Below are 15,570 nucleotides of genomic sequence, written 5' to 3'. Positions count from 1 at the left end.
TATTATTGTGTCTTGTCAGTAGAATGTTGGCCAGAGTTGGACTCATTTCCACATTTTATGTTCATACAAACACAGCACAAATATATTTGGATTATTGTTCGTGTTCAAATGGATTCGGGGTGCATCCCACCTCTTGCCCAGTCAGCTAGGAGAGATTCCCAATTTATAAGCCTTGTATAGACTCCAAAAATGAATAAAACTACTTGTTTACTTTATTTTTTTAATGTATTTCCAATTTCAAATAATCAAAATTTGTTCTTGAAACCCAATCAATATGATACGACTACTTTTTTGTCTTTACCAAAAATATGATCATGCAAACCAGGTTGCAAAACTCAACGTTTCTGCTTTGTATGTATTTGGGAAATGAAATAAACACAGTATTTGTATTTCCACACCTTTATTAATCCCACTCCATTTTAGAAGGTATTTGAAATCTTCCATAGGACTAAAAAATATATACAAGATACAGAATATATCATACGGTATTTCAAACAAAGAAATGGAGATTTGTGAGCCTATAGGTTACAGATTCACAGCAAAATGGCTCACTTTCAAACTGTACTAAATTTTAAGAGGGCTGAAAGTAAAACTCAAGGCCTCTGACGAGCACACGTGACTTTTGGCAGGTTCCATCTGAAGACTGGCAAGTGTTAAAAGCGTATGGCACAGCACCTGCAAGTGAACATTGACACATCACAACACACTTCCTTCTGCTTGGACAGACAAAATATTTACATTTGTCTTCTATACTCAAACCGTTGACTTCAGTGAGTGTAAAATGTATATTTTATGATTTGTGCATGCCCACCTGTATCGTCGAGGGCAGCCATGATGACCGATCATGTACTCCTGAGCATAGCAGAACCGTCTGCAGAGTCCTCTATGCCCACAAGTCCAGTACTGTGGTTCTGGATCACTGCCTGGAGATAGTAAAATATGTCTGATATTATTATTACAGTATTAGATACAACGCTTCCCTTGTTAGATCCATCGCTTACCCTCCCCGACGGCAAAGAGCAGAAGAAGCACAAGGAGCGCAGGGAGCACCTTCATGTTTGGGCACCAATAAGCTTTCAGACTGCTGTGGACACACTGCTGCTGCATTTATACAGTATTTCAATCATGGGGGTGGAGTCGGCCGGGCCCTGTCCAAATCCCAATAACAAAGTGTCTTTGAATGAAGGGAGTCTGAGAAGTGACGGTCACGGCTGCCAGCTGATCCAGTTTAGTCAACCTGTGTGGCCCCATTGACAGGACACATTATGTACAAGTATTCAATGTTTATTTATTTTTTTCAAAGAGGGGAGTGATATAGTTTAAAAGACAGTGCACCCTGCCTCATGTTAGGGTTGCCCTCTGTCCGCCGACTGCTCTGCCCGCATCTGAATGCAGCAGTAGTTAGTAGGTTATTGCTGATGCTGAGAAACCACAATCAAACTATACAAAACATGGTGCTGCCATGACGCAGGGTGAATTGTCATCCAGACAATAAGACTACAAGGCATGAACACGTGCAGCTGCACAGGTGCTTGTGCAGCATGCCCCCTAGTGAGTGTTTCAAAGTGGGTTCAAACCGCTTGTTTATTCTTTGCCCTGTATGACGCTATGATTAATCGATCAAAATTTATTTTAATTGAAAATTGATGAGGATGAGCACTCAAGTTGTATTGGCATTTCAGAGTTATCTGGATTGTCATAGTTATTGCGGTATGAAGGCTGGCGTTCTGTGAATTTCGCAATTTTCCCACTTGGGGCACTATGCATTTTATATATCTATTTGAAAGGCGTCGAAGAAGAACGTATTAGCTGCGCATGCGTAGACGTTGTTTTCGCTAGTAAGTCAAGATGGCGGATCTGCTAGGTTCAATATTAAACTCGATGGAAAAACCTCCAACTGTCGGCGATCAGGAAAGCCGACGAAAGGCTCGAGGTATTACTATATAATGGGCATTGTAATAAAACAATCTGCGGTGTAAAGCAATATGATATCTGACTGAAAATAATACGGAAAGGGCAAACGAGACACAGATTATTTCTGGTGCTGTTTGGCCATCCATTAGATCGTAGGGAAATAGTATCGCCTTTGCTAAAGACAGCGCCCACGAGCTCATGTTTGTTTTCACGTTCCACTGTTTCTTTGAGCTCAACACGTGCCGTGTGCGTGCCCAATGTTGTTTGCGGACGCATTTGATTCAGTTGCGGTTGGTCCGTACATTAAAATTATGACGTCACGTGAGGTCCTGAGGTCTGAACTTCCGATACGTTTGCAGAGCAAGCAGCAAGGCTCAAGAAGATGGAAGAAGAGGAAAAAAGAAAGAAAGCAGCGTTCAGGAAAAAGGTGTGATACTACTTTTGACATTTTACTTGCATGCAAAGTGACTCTAAAATGTTTTTTTTCACTGTTTAGATGGAGAAAGAAGTGTCAGATTTCATCCAAGACAGTATACAACAGAAACGAAAATACAACCCAATGGGCAAGATTGAGCGAAGTATATTGTAAGGTTAATTCATTATTGGAGTTATCCAGGTAAAATGACTTTTTTAAAGCAATGTAAATAAACAACAATAATTGATCTGCTCATAGGCATGATGTCGCTGAAGTGGCTGGTCTGACTTCTTTTTCTTTCGGGGAGGATGAAGAGAGCCGTTATGTCATGCTGTTCAAGAAGGTTGGAAAAGATTATTTTTCTTTTTGTCCAATGGATATATATATATACGGAAATAAATACGAGGAGGTGTGATGAACTTCTACTTTTCTCGTAGGAGTTTGCTCCATCTGACGAGGAGCTGGAGGCTTATCGCAAAGGAGAAGAGTGGAATCCTCAGATAGCGGAGCAACGACGCAGATTGAAAGTAAGACTGGAAATTAGGTACTTTTTAGCCTATTGGGCTCCAGCACATCAGTTTATGATGTGGTCACTGCGCTCTTTAACCTTTTTTCCTGATTACTGTAGGAGCAGGCAGCTCTGGAAGAAGCAGCATCCCGGCAGAGCGACAAGTCGGAGGTGTGTCCAAATTCCAACTACAGGGACAAGTACAGCCACCTGATTGGCACCTCTGCAGCCAAAGATGCAGCACATACACTGGAAGCCAATCAGGCATATGGATGTGGTGAGTGTATTTGAATGCGGTAGAGTACACGAAAGCTCTCCTTTGACATCATCTCCCTCTCATTTACCTCTTCCCCAGTGCCGGTTGCCAACAAGAGGGACACCCGCTCCATAGAAGAGGCCATGAACGCCATCCGAGCAAAGAAGCGGCAGAAGTTAGAAAACGACACAAACGCACACAGCAGCACTTTCTGAGTGGCTTTGTGAGACCATGTGGACGTGCAATGTGGTCCCTGACTAGAAATGCAAGATTCTCTACTTCAGACTTTATACATGGCAGGTGGACGGTCTACTCAGATCCCGATTGTACACGAGAGACTCAGGATTTCTGAGTTCTTTGTGTCAGCTAATAACTTCTCAGTCATATTTGAGCCATTGACAGTATGAGTAAGGAAACATGCTTGTGTTAAAAATAGGATGCTCCAAGTGTACTCTCCAATACTGACTTAGATTCTTGCGTAGTATTACTATTGAAAGTGTTGAGATCACACTTCCAAGGTTTATTGGGTATGGCATTGATATTGTCGCCCAATTACCATTTTTAAAAGTCGTCATCTTTCAATGGATGAGATCAAACCAGGCTAAAAAAATCTCTTTAAGAAATACAAATGTATATGTTTTAAGCATCGTTTTTTCTTATCTGTGATCAGTCGTCACTCTAAAATGTCAGGTCAATGCGTACAATGAGTTAAGAGCAGAAACATGCATTGTCATGTTTTATTTAAAGTCCTTTTTTGGTGTTATTCTTTTCTGACAAAGGTGTCTTGGTTTGTTTTTAAAACGCTGTTTTATCTCATGTGTATAAAACGTATAAAGTGAAAAAGACTTCATGAACTTATTCTTAAAAAGCCAAAAATTGACCGTTTTATTTTAAAATCCAATTTACAAGACATCCTTATAACAACAAATCAATTTATTGTATGTGATCGCATGTCATGATGTTATTTATCCTGCAGGAGGCGCCATCGCTCAACCGAACAAAACTTTCCTCCCGCTGCCGTGCATTTTGACTCGTGTAGAAACATACATAGTATTGTACTGCGTAAACCTCTCGGAGCGTATCACGTTGGAGTTGGGGTTGAAAAAATGAAGTGCTTGTTGGTCTCTTTGATGCTCGTTTGGTGTGCAGATGCTCAGCTGAGAGGCCGCAAAGGTAAAACATCTCGGCCACGCGCGTAGTCTTTCAACAAGGACATTTGTCTGTCAGGGTGGGAAAAGATCATCTCGCTCTTCTTCAAGATTGCATTCAGCTGGATATTTTCTGTAAAAGTTTTATTCTTTCGCACACGATCTGCTCATCCTGTTTTCTTTTAACCAATAATGCAGGCTCAGGCGTGCTGTGCACATTTAAAGACAAGACATTCAAGCCAGGAGACAGTTGGCATCCTTTTTTGGAGCCCTTTGGACTCATTATGTGCATGCGCTGCTCCTGCACTGAGGTAACCTTTTTTCACATTTCAATCCAAACAAGGATATAATTACAGGTTTTGTGACAAATATAATGTGGTTTGTTTCAGAAAGGCCATGTAAAATGCAGTAAAATTAAGTGTCCTCCTTTGTCGTGTGGCAAGCAAGTAGTCGACCCACAGCAGTGTTGTCCACGATGCTCAGGTATACGTCACTGTTTCCCAGGGGAGCAGATGAGATTTTGGAATGGGGGGGCATGTTTTGTATAGGATATTTGAACACAAATAGTGGAGCAACCCATGTAGACTGTAGAGACCTTTAACAATACTCACAGGCATATATTCTTTATCCTCTACAAAGAAGGACCATTACTACAGTTGTGCCTTGGTTTAGTTGAGCCACACAATACAAGATGATACTTTGTTTTCTTAGACGAGCCCAAGATCCCAGCTGGTCTAAGAGCTCCTGTGAAGTTGTGCAGATATAATGGAAGTGTCTATCAACCAGGCGAGACCTTCATCAAACGTAATTTACCAGCCAAGCCAAGCAACCAGTGTGCCATGTGCTCGTGCTCTGTGAGTCACACCATTTCATTTCCATTTTGACACAGTAAATGGTGAAAGTGTGCCATGTCGACAGGTCATGTGGTTGCCCGGTAACCAGTACAGTGTGTATTGTCTCTAATTAGCTTTACAGTACTAGAATTTGTATAATTGTCCCTTATTCCAAATGAAAATACATCATAAAAGCTCTTTTTCATTAGCTTATGGAACTACAAATACCTCTGACTTTTTCCCCCACTCAGAATGGAAACATCTTCTGCGCTTTTAAAACCTGCCAACCAATCAGTTGCTCCTCCCCGGTCACACTTGCCGACTCCTGCTGTTTGGTGTGTAAAGGTAGTCCAATTTATTCCAGCTATTAAAGAAACATATCTCTTCTCAACTTGGACTGGAGTATTTTGGTCAGGGACTGAATTAAGCGCTACCACAATCCTAATATTTGATTGATGTTTCATGTTGTGCAATCACATTGATATTCAAATTCACTCATTGTTTACTTTAGACTCCAGCACTAGTGGCTCATCATCAGCAGAGGATGGAAACCAGCAGCTGAACAGAGGCGTGGTGTGTTATTTCACAAATAAATTCCAAATACTCATTTTACATGCATTACTGTACATATCCTTGACATATTTTTTTTTATCTTTTGGTCTCAAAACATTTGCATTACTCAAGTATGTGTTCTGTATGTGTGTTTGTTAAAGAGACATTCAGTGGACCAGTGTTCTGGCGAGCCAGTTAGAACACGGTCTCCCCGAGTCCGGTCTTCTCCCAGACACCTGAGCCTCAATAAACTTAACCTCAGAGGCGCTTCGGAGACCACTGTGAAGATTTTGTTGCAGAGGAAACATCAGAAAGGTTTGCTATGTAAATGCAACCGTGTTCCCGAATCCAAAACGCGCTGTAAGATGGAATAGTCCATTTCATGTGAAGGGAGGGGTAGAGCGATCAAAAAAAATTATAACAGTTTGAGCACATTCACTCAGATGCTTAGACAACAACTCATGGCATCAAGTTTATTTTATACACATATTTATGATTCTGTATTACATATAAAATGAATATTTGAAAGAAAGTATCGCAGCGCCATCTGGTGGAGAAATGCCCCCTTTCCCCGAATGCAGAGGTTTGTGTTTCTCAAAGAGCTTTTTATTTTTTTCAACCATTTTTCCCCTCCAGTCGTATACCAACCATTTCCATTATTTTTGCCCGTCTCTCTCATCAGCATGTTTATACAACGGCAAGACCTACTCGCATGGAGACATGTGGCACCCGGTTTTGGGCAAGGTTCTGGAATGCATCGTGTGCTCTTGTAGAGACGGCCTTCAGGAGTGTGAACGCATCACGTGTCCCAGCCAGTATGCGTGCCAACATCCGGTCAAGTCGCTGGGAAAGTGCTGCAAGACGTGCCCAGGTAGCCAAACACGCGTTTTCTTGTATAGCTGTTGAAACTAATCCACATTCTCCACTTGTGTTTCCATCTAGAACATAAAGTTGCAAGTAACCAGACTCAGTGTTACTCAGGCTATAAAAACAAACTTTTGGTTTATAAAGTGGAATCAGCTTTGAAAGTCGACTCTCCCAGCACAGTTCGGATGATGGCTATTGAAAGAGCAGATGCTGCTGAGGTGGAGGTGCAAGTGTGGAAGATCGTAGATGGTACATCTCATATTTTTGCCCCCCCCTCCACAAAAAAAAAATGGTTCTGATGTGTAAATGACTATCTTCTTTCATACAGGTATTCTACAACTGATGGAAATTGGAGATGTTCAAAGGACAGATCTTGGGGACCATCCAGAAAATTACACATTACTGACAACAGTTGATGAAGGTGACTTCAACAGTGTTTCTGTCCATTCACAATCGCATAGGTAAATGTCGCTGACTCTCGTTGGATTTGTTTTCCAGAGATGTGGGGCAAATTTAAAGAGGGAGTGAGCAAACTGGATCAAAGCGCCACCATTTGTGAAGATGGCATCCGGGAGATGATGACCTTCCTCAATCCCAAGCAGGTCGAAGGCCTGTGCTCCCCTTAACTCCATTTTGATATTGTGACTGGACACTTTTGGGGTAACGCATGCTTCAACTGCATGGAAACCATTTGTTATTCCCTGATAAGGACACAAGCGACTTGGTATGTACAATTATTATTTTTAATGTACATATTTATTGTAAATAAGACATTTTCTTACATAATGTAAAGTTTTGTCGTTAGTAGACTGCTCTTACTGGCCGGCAGGGGGAAACTTCACAGAAAATGTACTTCTCTTCGAAAAAATTGAAGATTCTTTTGTTTGTTTGTAAAAATAAAAAAAAATAATCAATCTTATCTCTAACCTCAAGCCTGTTTGATCAACAGGTATCAAGTTATCTTTGTTTGCCATGATTAAGTGAGAGCTGCCAGAAGGCTCCAGAATAATATTGCTCCTCTCTGAACTCCTCGTGTGCCCCCTCCCCTCCAACAATGACTCATTGTACTTTTTTCACACTTTTGGCGGCAGATTGCTCGCTCCCTCTCACACTCCAGGAGGTATTTCCAATTTGCATGCCTTCATTACTCACACAAAAATGTTTGCGCAAGCCTCTGAACCCGACAGCTTGCACAGTCTGTCTCCGTTCACATTGATACGCTTCTGTCTGCCCATCTAGTGTGAGAAGCACGTTGTTTATTTTACTCAAGGTTCAAATTTGTCACACACACTTGTTGAGCTAGGCATGCTTGCTCTCTTGGCTCTGCAAATTGTAGCAGCTGGGGGCAGTCAGTGGGTGTAAATCACACATTAGCTCTGCCGCTGTGCAGGACAGAGTGAGTGAGAAGTGAGGTGCATTTGACAATCGGGGTCACCACTTCAATTGGAACCATCGTCTTAATACGATCACTCGTCATGATAGTATGCCCACAGTCTAACGTCTTGAAAGATCTTTCCCAAAAGAGCTGCGAAACCGCTTCAGTTCTCAAGTGTGATGGACAGCTGTCCCAATATTTGTGTCAATCATCTCCTCCACTTTCTTATGAAACCTTCATACGTGTTTGAGCTGTGAAAATATATCCGATTAAAGTCTCCATTGGCTGGAATAGAGTTCAACTCTACCGCTTTCCATGCTACGTTGAGCCAAGCTAGCTCACTTTACATTTATCTTCAAAAAGAAGAGAAAGACCGAAGGCATCGCGGCAAATTGTATTAAAACGTAATCAAGCCATAGAGGCGTGTTTGCTTTCCTAGCTGATTCATGCACTCTGTCGTGTTTATGCTTCATGACAAATACTTCAGAGATAGGCCGAGGGCCCTGTTATTTTTCACTCCCAAGTGTGAGTCATGCCAAGGAATCATGAACAATAACAGCATAAATGTCATGAACACTATGCTCCTCTTGATCAGTAAAGCCAGCCACATTTCAGTGGTTTTGATCTATCTGCCCTCATATTCAAATCTGAACCTTCCACATGAGTGTGTTCCATCAAAGGAAAGCATGAACGGCGCCAGTCTGAAGACGCGAGCTCATTTGGCACTTGATTAATGAGCAGTGTTGATGAGGTCCCATTTGGTCGCAGCCAGATTTGGTGTCGACCCCCTTGTTAGCCAAGCTCCAGTGGATGACCTTCACTTTGATAGTCAGATAATAATAACAAAGATCCACACACGAGTCATGAAATGTTTTTACTTATTTTCTCCTTGGATGCAACTCAACCAACGCTTTGGCTTCTCAGCATTGACTGTGTTCCATTGCTTTCCTAGGGCGCTTGTATTTTGTCTCCAAGTCCCTCAGCAGCATAAGCGCCTCCTTGTGTTCTGTCTGCGTCACACAAGTGCCACATAGCAAACTGCCTGAGTAGAAAAAAAATGCTAAAACTTGCATGTATAAAAATAGTGAGTGTGAACTGTGCGTTGTCATTTAATGTTGTACTTTCACTTCCTTAATCAGCTCAAGAACCATTTCAGTAGATTGTTTTTATCTCAACAGTGTTTGATCCTTAATTTGTGCGAAAAAACTTTTTGTTCCCATTGTAAATCTCCAGATTATAATATAAAGCATACAGGGTTTGTGTGTAGTGCAGCCAAACCAATTTCAGTCTTTGCACGGCGTCTGGATGCTATCAAGTGTTGCTTTGGAGCCTCTGTAAATATTAAGATTCTTCAATGTGTTCTGCAGCATCTGAGCAGCTGCTCGAATTCCTGTTAAAAAGAATATGGGCATTCCTCTTCACCATGGGGCCATTGTGCAGCCAAAGCGTTTTTAGGCCTGGAAGAAATTCTGCCGAATAAAAATAGCCACAAGTCTTCACCATTGGCCTGCGCCACATCAGGATTTGATTTAGCCTGCATCTTCTTTGTGCAGTGAGAGAATCTCTCAGGCACAGCCCCATCCTCATGTCTCTTGGAAATTTCACCGTGGTCTTTAGGAATGTCATTTGCCCCGATCAACAAAGAATCATTTGTATCGTCGAGGCAGTGTATGTAACCACTTAGACCTACTACCCTACTGTATTGTATTGTCAGAGAGCAAAGATTCTTTTTAGGTCGTTCAATGTGTATAATTTTGAAAGGTATGAAGATTGTAAGAGAAACATGTATAGACTTAAAACAAACTATATTAATCACAAGTGTGCTCTCTTAATTATGAGTCCACGTTTTATTTGATTTTAGATTTAAAGAAAAAAAATATTGTAATGTTGAAATACCGTAGAAGCAGTGACATTACAAAACCAACACATTGTGACCTCTTAAGACTAGAGAAGCTTTTAAAAACGTCAGTGGAAAGTTTGTCATCATCAATCATCAGGACCTCCACGGAGTTAAACGGAATTCTGTCTCCAAGAGCGCCTGTACAGAACACTGCCATAAAAATAATCGACAAATACATTTATGAGTGTAGATCATTTTTACGTTGACAAATGTGCACCACCTGCTGGCCAATTTGAAGATTGCAAAACTGCATCTTCATATCCAATATAAAGCAGCCCCACTCTCAAAGCATTGAGTTCCTGTTCATGATGTTGACATTGACATATAAAACAGCACAACTCAGCACTACTTCGTTAACTGTTAATTACTTTCGAGGATCTCGAGTGTGGTCCAAAATAGGTTACAGTATTCTCTTTCTTCCAGAGCCAATAGTCTACTCATCTTATTTTAAAATGATCGTGCTGGGAAAAATTGCTGGAATTACCGAGTCCATGCTAACCCTGGAAGAAAAATGCAATGATATTCGAGTTCCCCCCCCCCCCTCTCTCTCTCTCTCTCTCTTCATGTACTAGTTGCCATCTCCTCGCAACAGCAAGTCAGCAATAATACCTCCTGTCCAATCGGTGGCGATAAAGAGTTTATTGGCAAACGCGGAAGCGAGAAGTCAGCATTTTTTTGTCAATTTATATATTTATTAATAAGAAAATAATCATACAACCTGGACTTCTGATACAGTAATATATTTTCTGATAGGAGTAAAATTTCTAATGCTTTACAACATTATCGCTTCGAATGCTTTTCGAGGACGTCATACTGCGCATGTGCCACAATGGCTTCTCGACGTGCAGGGACTTTATTTGTTTTAATTTATATTTTCGAATGGGATCCATCGTCTCGATGGATATTATCTACAAGTACGCAGAAAACGACGAGTCAATAACAATTATGGTGCCTCGTGAGGTAAAACCAGACGCAGGTTTGGGTTAGCGGCTCTCAAGCGAACACGGAAGTGTCGAGGAAGTAATTCTCCTTTCCTCGTCTTCCTCTTTTTCGTTCGTCCCTCAGCTTCAGTGTCAGCATCGCTGGAGCTCTTTGCTCCACTTCATGAAATGAGACAGTGTGTCGATCAGCTCAAGGTGACAAATGTGAAGTGTGACAAGTGACGGTAAGGACTTTTCCCGTGCCGTATTGCACAACGATGTGATGTGTGTGAGTGTGAACTCTTCTTCCCTATGAGTCTGCTTTAGTACGTGTGCAACCAAGATGTTGTGACTTGATAATAAACGTGCTGCACAGGAGCATCATCATGGGGAACACGCCATCAAAGAGCGACGGCGGAGAGGAGCCACCAAAAACAACTTTATTTGAAAGGGAGCCAAGTGGCATCACGTACAGAATCCCCGCTCTCATCTACCTGAGGCACAGTCGCACCTTTCTTGCTTTTGCAGAAAAGAGGACCTCTTCTCGTGACTGTGATGCCAAACTTCTGGTTATGAGAAGAGGGGTGCAGAGTGATGACGGATCCGTTCAGGTAGGAAATAAAAATGACCAATATAGGCAACTCGCAATGGTTGTGTCAATTCAATTCGGAGCATTAAAATGGATTGTGTCTTGTGACCTGGAAATAGCATAGGGGACATTTTAACTATTGCACTTTATATGATTTTATTATACTTTAACATCATTGAAGTGTTTATGGGCAAAGTTCAAGGTCCAAACTGAGAATGATTATCTTTCAAGGCAGCTGATTTAGTAAACAGTATTTGGTTGTGCTGGTGTACTTAATGAAGAGTCCACTAATTTTACCGCTATCTTCCAGTGGCTGTCGAGCGAGGAGTTGTCAACAGCATGCCTGCCGGACCACCGCACCATGAACCCCTGCCCCGTTTTTGAAAAAAACACCAGCACTCTGTTTTTATTCTTCGTCTGCATCCTTGGCAACACCTCTGAGCACAGGCAGATCATCACAGGTAAAAACAAGACACGTCTTTGCTACGTCAGCAGCGGCGACGACGGCCATACATGGAGCGAGGCGAACGACGTAACGGAAAGCGTAATTGGACAAACTATTCGTAAGTGGGCTACATTTGCCGTGGGTCCGGGTCACGGGGTCCAGCTGGAGAACGGGAGGTTGATTATCCCGGCCTATGCCTATTACATCCCATATAAGTGCTTCTCCTTTCCTGTTCCTCGCACGGTTTACCCTCGTGCGCTGACGGTGTACAGCGCGGACTTGGGCAAGACGTGGCACATAGGCAAGATGCTCCTCAAGAAGTCGTGTGAGTGCGAGATGGCGGAGATCATTGATCACGAGGGCCGGAGTCACTTGTACTGCAACGCCCGCAAATTTCGCGGCCACAGATGCGAGGCGCTGAGCGAAAACAGCGGCGTCTGCTTCGACAAACCCCGCACGGCCCGAGAGCTGGTAGAACAACCCAATGGCTGTCAGGGGAGCGTCATCGGCTTCCCCGCGCCAGAGTTCATCCCCAGCGAGGACGCCGAGAACAAGACGTGCGACACGTCCCCTCTGTCTCCCGACACTCAAACCTGGCTCCTCTTTATGCACCCGACCAACAAGCACAGCCGGCGAGACATGGGCGTGTACTTGAACCGCTCACCCCTTCACTCGCGAGGGTGGGACCGGCCCCAGATCATCCACAGCGGGCCCAGCGGCTACTCAGACCTGTCCTACAACCGGGATAACGATCAATTCTCGTGCCTGCTGGAATGCGGCAAAGAAAGCGAACTCGAGCAGATTGCGTTCATGTCGTTCACGCTCAAAGAGGTCATGCAGACAAACAGGAAAACGTGCTAAATGAGCCCTGTCGCTTCTGCAAGCTTCACATCCAAGCATGAACAATGCTATGCTAACATTGCTCTGTGTTTACTTGTGTCCCTCTTTGTGGAAGTGCGCATGCATGCAGAAGTCATGTGGTCTGATGTTTACTTACTTACATGACATTGTACATAAGTCCAATGTGCTACTGTATTTCCTCAAATAGTGGCTGGGGTGCAAATTTGTAATCAGCGTGTATTCAAGAGGAGGGCTTTATTTTTACAGAAGCTTGTGTCAAATTGGAGCTGTATTCAGTGTTGTCTTGTCCAGGGAGAATTCTTACTTGTTGTTTAAAGTGGGAAAAGAATGTGTAACTTTGATGCCTCAGCATTTTATTTTTTCGTGCTTTTATTTTTATTGTTAGTCCCTATCAGTAAGGCAGTTGAAGTAGGTTTCGCTTTCTGAAGGCGTAAACCGAGATGGTGATTATGAGTCATTGCAACTTTTCTTGTGACTGCATGTGACTTGACAAAAAAAATGAAACCATGACACTGTATATTTTTAGATTCATCATATCTTCATTTGTTCAAGAGTTTGATCTACTCCGCGACCAATCTAGGCACGTCTATTAGAGTGGCGGCCACTATTTGAGGACATAAGCTATTTAAGGAACAAAACTGTTTTGTGGGCTGATTTTACGCATGCTGCTCTGCCGTTAGCAGGCTTTGTGTCTGTGCGTGCGTGCGTGAGTGCGTCGCATGCTTGACAAGTGTTCCTTACCGCTTCCCGCGTCTGACAAAACTGTCTACATTTTGTGGATTTTTCCTACCTCTTTTTATTTTCCTTCAAACAAGGAGTGTAGCATTTCTTCCACAACCCAGCTTTCCTTTTATTTCATTGTACTGTACTGCAATTCACAAATGCCTTCTCGTGTCATACAGCCTATATCCAAGGGGGGTAGAAGCAATTTGCCACATCCAAACTGTGCCAAATATAACCAACGAGATGATTTTTTTTTTCTCTCTACATTTGCTCATTTGAAGCAAAATGAATAAAGAATTTTACGATTTACCGCTCCATGTATGTTTTCAGGATACAAGAACTGTGACTATTGTGTACAATTTACTGATTGAGAGTCAATGACCTCACAGGAATTTAATTCAAAATAACACACAAATTCTACTGTATATCTTCATGTATAATCAATATGACTTTATATAACCATTGGACTTTTCAGCAAAATCAGTGTCACTGCCTACATAGCCAAAACCAGCATAGTCCACAAAAAGTTAGAAATCTAGATACAAAACTTACAAAATTCTTGTCAAGTTCCGGATGGTTGTCGAATGATGACTTTTGTCTGATTATACGCCCCGCCTCCCTCCAAAATGTACACACCAAGTCATTTTAGGCCACTTTGCCAAATGTTCATGTTTCTTTACTAGTGTCAGTGTGTTTTTGTTGACTTGTAGAATGTGACAAAAGATGCATGGCATTTTTTTGTGTAAAATAAAAATGATAATGGAATCATCTGTTTCTTAAACTCTCAGAGGTCTATAATTGAACATATATTGCTATGCAATTTACAATCTAATCTCATAACGTCAAATATAAATTCACATGTCGAAGGTAAAAGTCGAAAGCATTTCTATGAGTATGTGTGCAAGACTCGTTACACAACTTTGGACTTCCCTTTTTAAGCACATCAGCACAAAGTTGTTGAACTGGAAATAACTCCCTTAGGGTGTGTCCCTGCAAACAAATCCATTTACAATGTTAGTCTTTATTTGTCTCTGTGAATCAATAAGCACTATTGAAACCACATGGAAACCACTGGGTCATTTTTTTCATGGAAAAAAAAAAGGCCTGAATAAAAAAAGGCTTACTATACATGGGCATTTTTATGAAAAAAAAAAAAGCCTTACTATACATGGTCATTAAAAAAGTCTTACTCTACATGATCATTTTTTAAGTGAAAAAAAGAGCCTCACTATACATGATAATTAAAAATAAACTTACTATACATAGTTTTTTTTTAAAAATTAACATACCTTGTGCCTTGTCCAATTTCATTCTGTAGACAAAAAAAAAAAACAGTGAAAAGCAAATGTATCAAATGAATGTGTCACGTGTCTGCACCATTAGTACCTCGGACAGTTCTCTTTCCCTGCTCTTTCCCCTCCCGTCTTGTTATGCAGTGATCAACAGATTGCCACACCTGCTCCCAGATCATTAACCCTGCATTTCCGTCACTTGTTGTCCCTCGTCCGGCTTGATACTTGTTACTTTGCTACATGGTTCTGCTCTCTTCCTATTACCAGTTCTGACTCCTGTTGCCGACCGAGATTTTTGTTAACTCCTGAACGCTGGCCGGGCTGACTCCTCCGCCTGTCCCTGACCATGTCAGCTCTACGTCCTGTCTGCAGTTTGCTCTCTTTTTTTTCTTTTGTTCCAGTCTCCCACATCCCTTTACGTGTTGCACATGGTTCGTGAGAGTATGCTAAAAAAAAAAATCAACCATTTGAAGATATTTTAGAAGACACATATAATTTGGCCTCCCATATCGCAGAGATAATGAAGATGGAGGAAATTATTAAGGACATTTTGCAGAGCCAATGCACACATACTGTACTTTAATGGAGATGGGATTTTTCTGTTATCTTCTTTTTCATCGCTTTTGCCAAGCAGCATCTCACCAGATTGTATGAATCACATTATGACTCACATTTATTTATTTATTATTTTTGCAAAGTGGTTTTGGTCGCAATTTTTCAGCACATATGCTAATCTGTAGCTGTAAAACACACCCGCTCTCTTGTCATCTTTGCTCTGATGATATTCAAGCTCACTAATGTGGAACAGATGTTGGCTGTTGATGGTACAAATATTTCTGCAGTCGTTGCTCTTATTTTGCTGGACACTTCATTGCCCCATCCTGTTAAACCTGTTTGACCTGAGATGGTGTTAAAAAGACTCAGACAAAAAGAACAAAAAACACTTTTCTTTTTTTTTTAAATCATGTAATG

General features: G+C 41.8%; 3 protein-coding genes and 1 long non-coding RNA gene across 4 annotated transcripts; 3 read left to right on the top strand and 1 right to left on the bottom strand.

Moving 5' to 3' along the window:
* Positions 1-1,797: 1,797 nt before the first annotated feature.
* spag7 (sperm associated antigen 7) lies at positions 1,798-3,936 on the top strand. The gene is made up of 7 exons (XM_061299996.1): positions 1,798-1,933; positions 2,274-2,341; positions 2,411-2,499; positions 2,588-2,672; positions 2,767-2,856; positions 2,958-3,114; positions 3,193-3,936. Exons 1-7 carry the CDS (start codon positions 1,849-1,851, stop codon positions 3,306-3,308), a joined length of 690 nt encoding a protein of 229 aa, XP_061155980.1. The 5' UTR covers positions 1,798-1,848; the 3' UTR covers positions 3,309-3,936.
* Positions 3,937-4,061: 125 nt separating this feature from the next.
* chrdl2 (chordin-like 2) lies at positions 4,062-7,412 on the top strand. Its single transcript, XM_061299995.1, has 11 exons — positions 4,062-4,266; positions 4,440-4,552; positions 4,631-4,724; positions 4,953-5,095; positions 5,326-5,419; positions 5,586-5,647; positions 5,788-5,941; positions 6,309-6,497; positions 6,569-6,742; positions 6,822-6,914; positions 6,992-7,412. Exons 1-11 carry the CDS (start codon positions 4,200-4,202, stop codon positions 7,117-7,119), a joined length of 1,311 nt encoding a protein of 436 aa, XP_061155979.1. The 5' UTR covers positions 4,062-4,199; the 3' UTR covers positions 7,120-7,412.
* Positions 7,413-10,514: 3,102 nt separating this feature from the next.
* On the top strand, positions 10,515-13,615 carry LOC133168316 (sialidase-3-like). The gene is made up of 4 exons (XM_061299791.1): positions 10,515-10,728; positions 10,834-10,933; positions 11,065-11,299; positions 11,588-13,615. Exons 3-4 carry the CDS (start codon positions 11,075-11,077, stop codon positions 12,581-12,583), a joined length of 1,221 nt encoding a protein of 406 aa, XP_061155775.1. The 5' UTR covers positions 10,515-10,728; positions 10,834-10,933; positions 11,065-11,074; the 3' UTR covers positions 12,584-13,615.
* Positions 12,988-14,974, bottom strand: LOC133168317 (uncharacterized). Its single transcript, XR_009718185.1, has 3 exons — positions 14,693-14,974; positions 14,596-14,618; positions 12,988-14,296 (listed from the first exon to the last, which is right to left on the bottom strand). It is a non-coding gene; the product is annotated as an uncharacterized LOC133168317 (long non-coding RNA).
* Positions 14,975-15,570: the final 596 nt, after the last annotated feature.

This window comes from Syngnathus typhle, linkage group LG15 (assembly GCF_033458585.1).
Source record: "Syngnathus typhle isolate RoL2023-S1 ecotype Sweden linkage group LG15, RoL_Styp_1.0, whole genome shotgun sequence".
Taxonomy (NCBI): Eukaryota; Metazoa; Chordata; class Actinopteri; order Syngnathiformes; family Syngnathidae; genus Syngnathus; species Syngnathus typhle.
The sequence above is the reverse complement of the archived record's forward strand: the minus strand, read 5'-3'. Positions and strand labels throughout refer to the sequence as shown.

Excerpts from the sequence above, each read along its gene's own strand:
- spag7 (XM_061299996.1), top strand. The coding sequence starts at position 1,849 with ATGGCGGATCTGCTAGGTTCAATATTAAACTCGATGGAAAAACCTCCA. Across the intron at positions 2,500-2,587 it reads AAGATTGAGCGAAGTATATT|GCATGATGTCGCTGAAGTGG; the intron begins GTAAGGTTAATT and ends ATCTGCTCATAG. Across the intron at positions 2,857-2,957 it reads AGCAACGACGCAGATTGAAA|GAGCAGGCAGCTCTGGAAGA; the intron begins GTAAGACTGGAA and ends TGATTACTGTAG.
- chrdl2 (XM_061299995.1), top strand. The coding sequence starts at position 4,200 with ATGAAGTGCTTGTTGGTCTCTTTGATGCTCGTTTGGTGTGCAGATGCT. Across the intron at positions 5,096-5,325 it reads GTGCCATGTGCTCGTGCTCT|AATGGAAACATCTTCTGCGC; the intron begins GTGAGTCACACC and ends TCCCCCACTCAG. Across the intron at positions 6,915-6,991 it reads ACTGACAACAGTTGATGAAG|AGATGTGGGGCAAATTTAAA; the intron begins GTGACTTCAACA and ends TTTGTTTTCCAG.
- LOC133168316 (XM_061299791.1), top strand. The coding sequence starts at position 11,075 with ATGGGGAACACGCCATCAAAGAGCGACGGCGGAGAGGAGCCACCAAAA. Across the intron at positions 11,300-11,587 it reads GTGATGACGGATCCGTTCAG|TGGCTGTCGAGCGAGGAGTT; the intron begins GTAGGAAATAAA and ends GCTATCTTCCAG.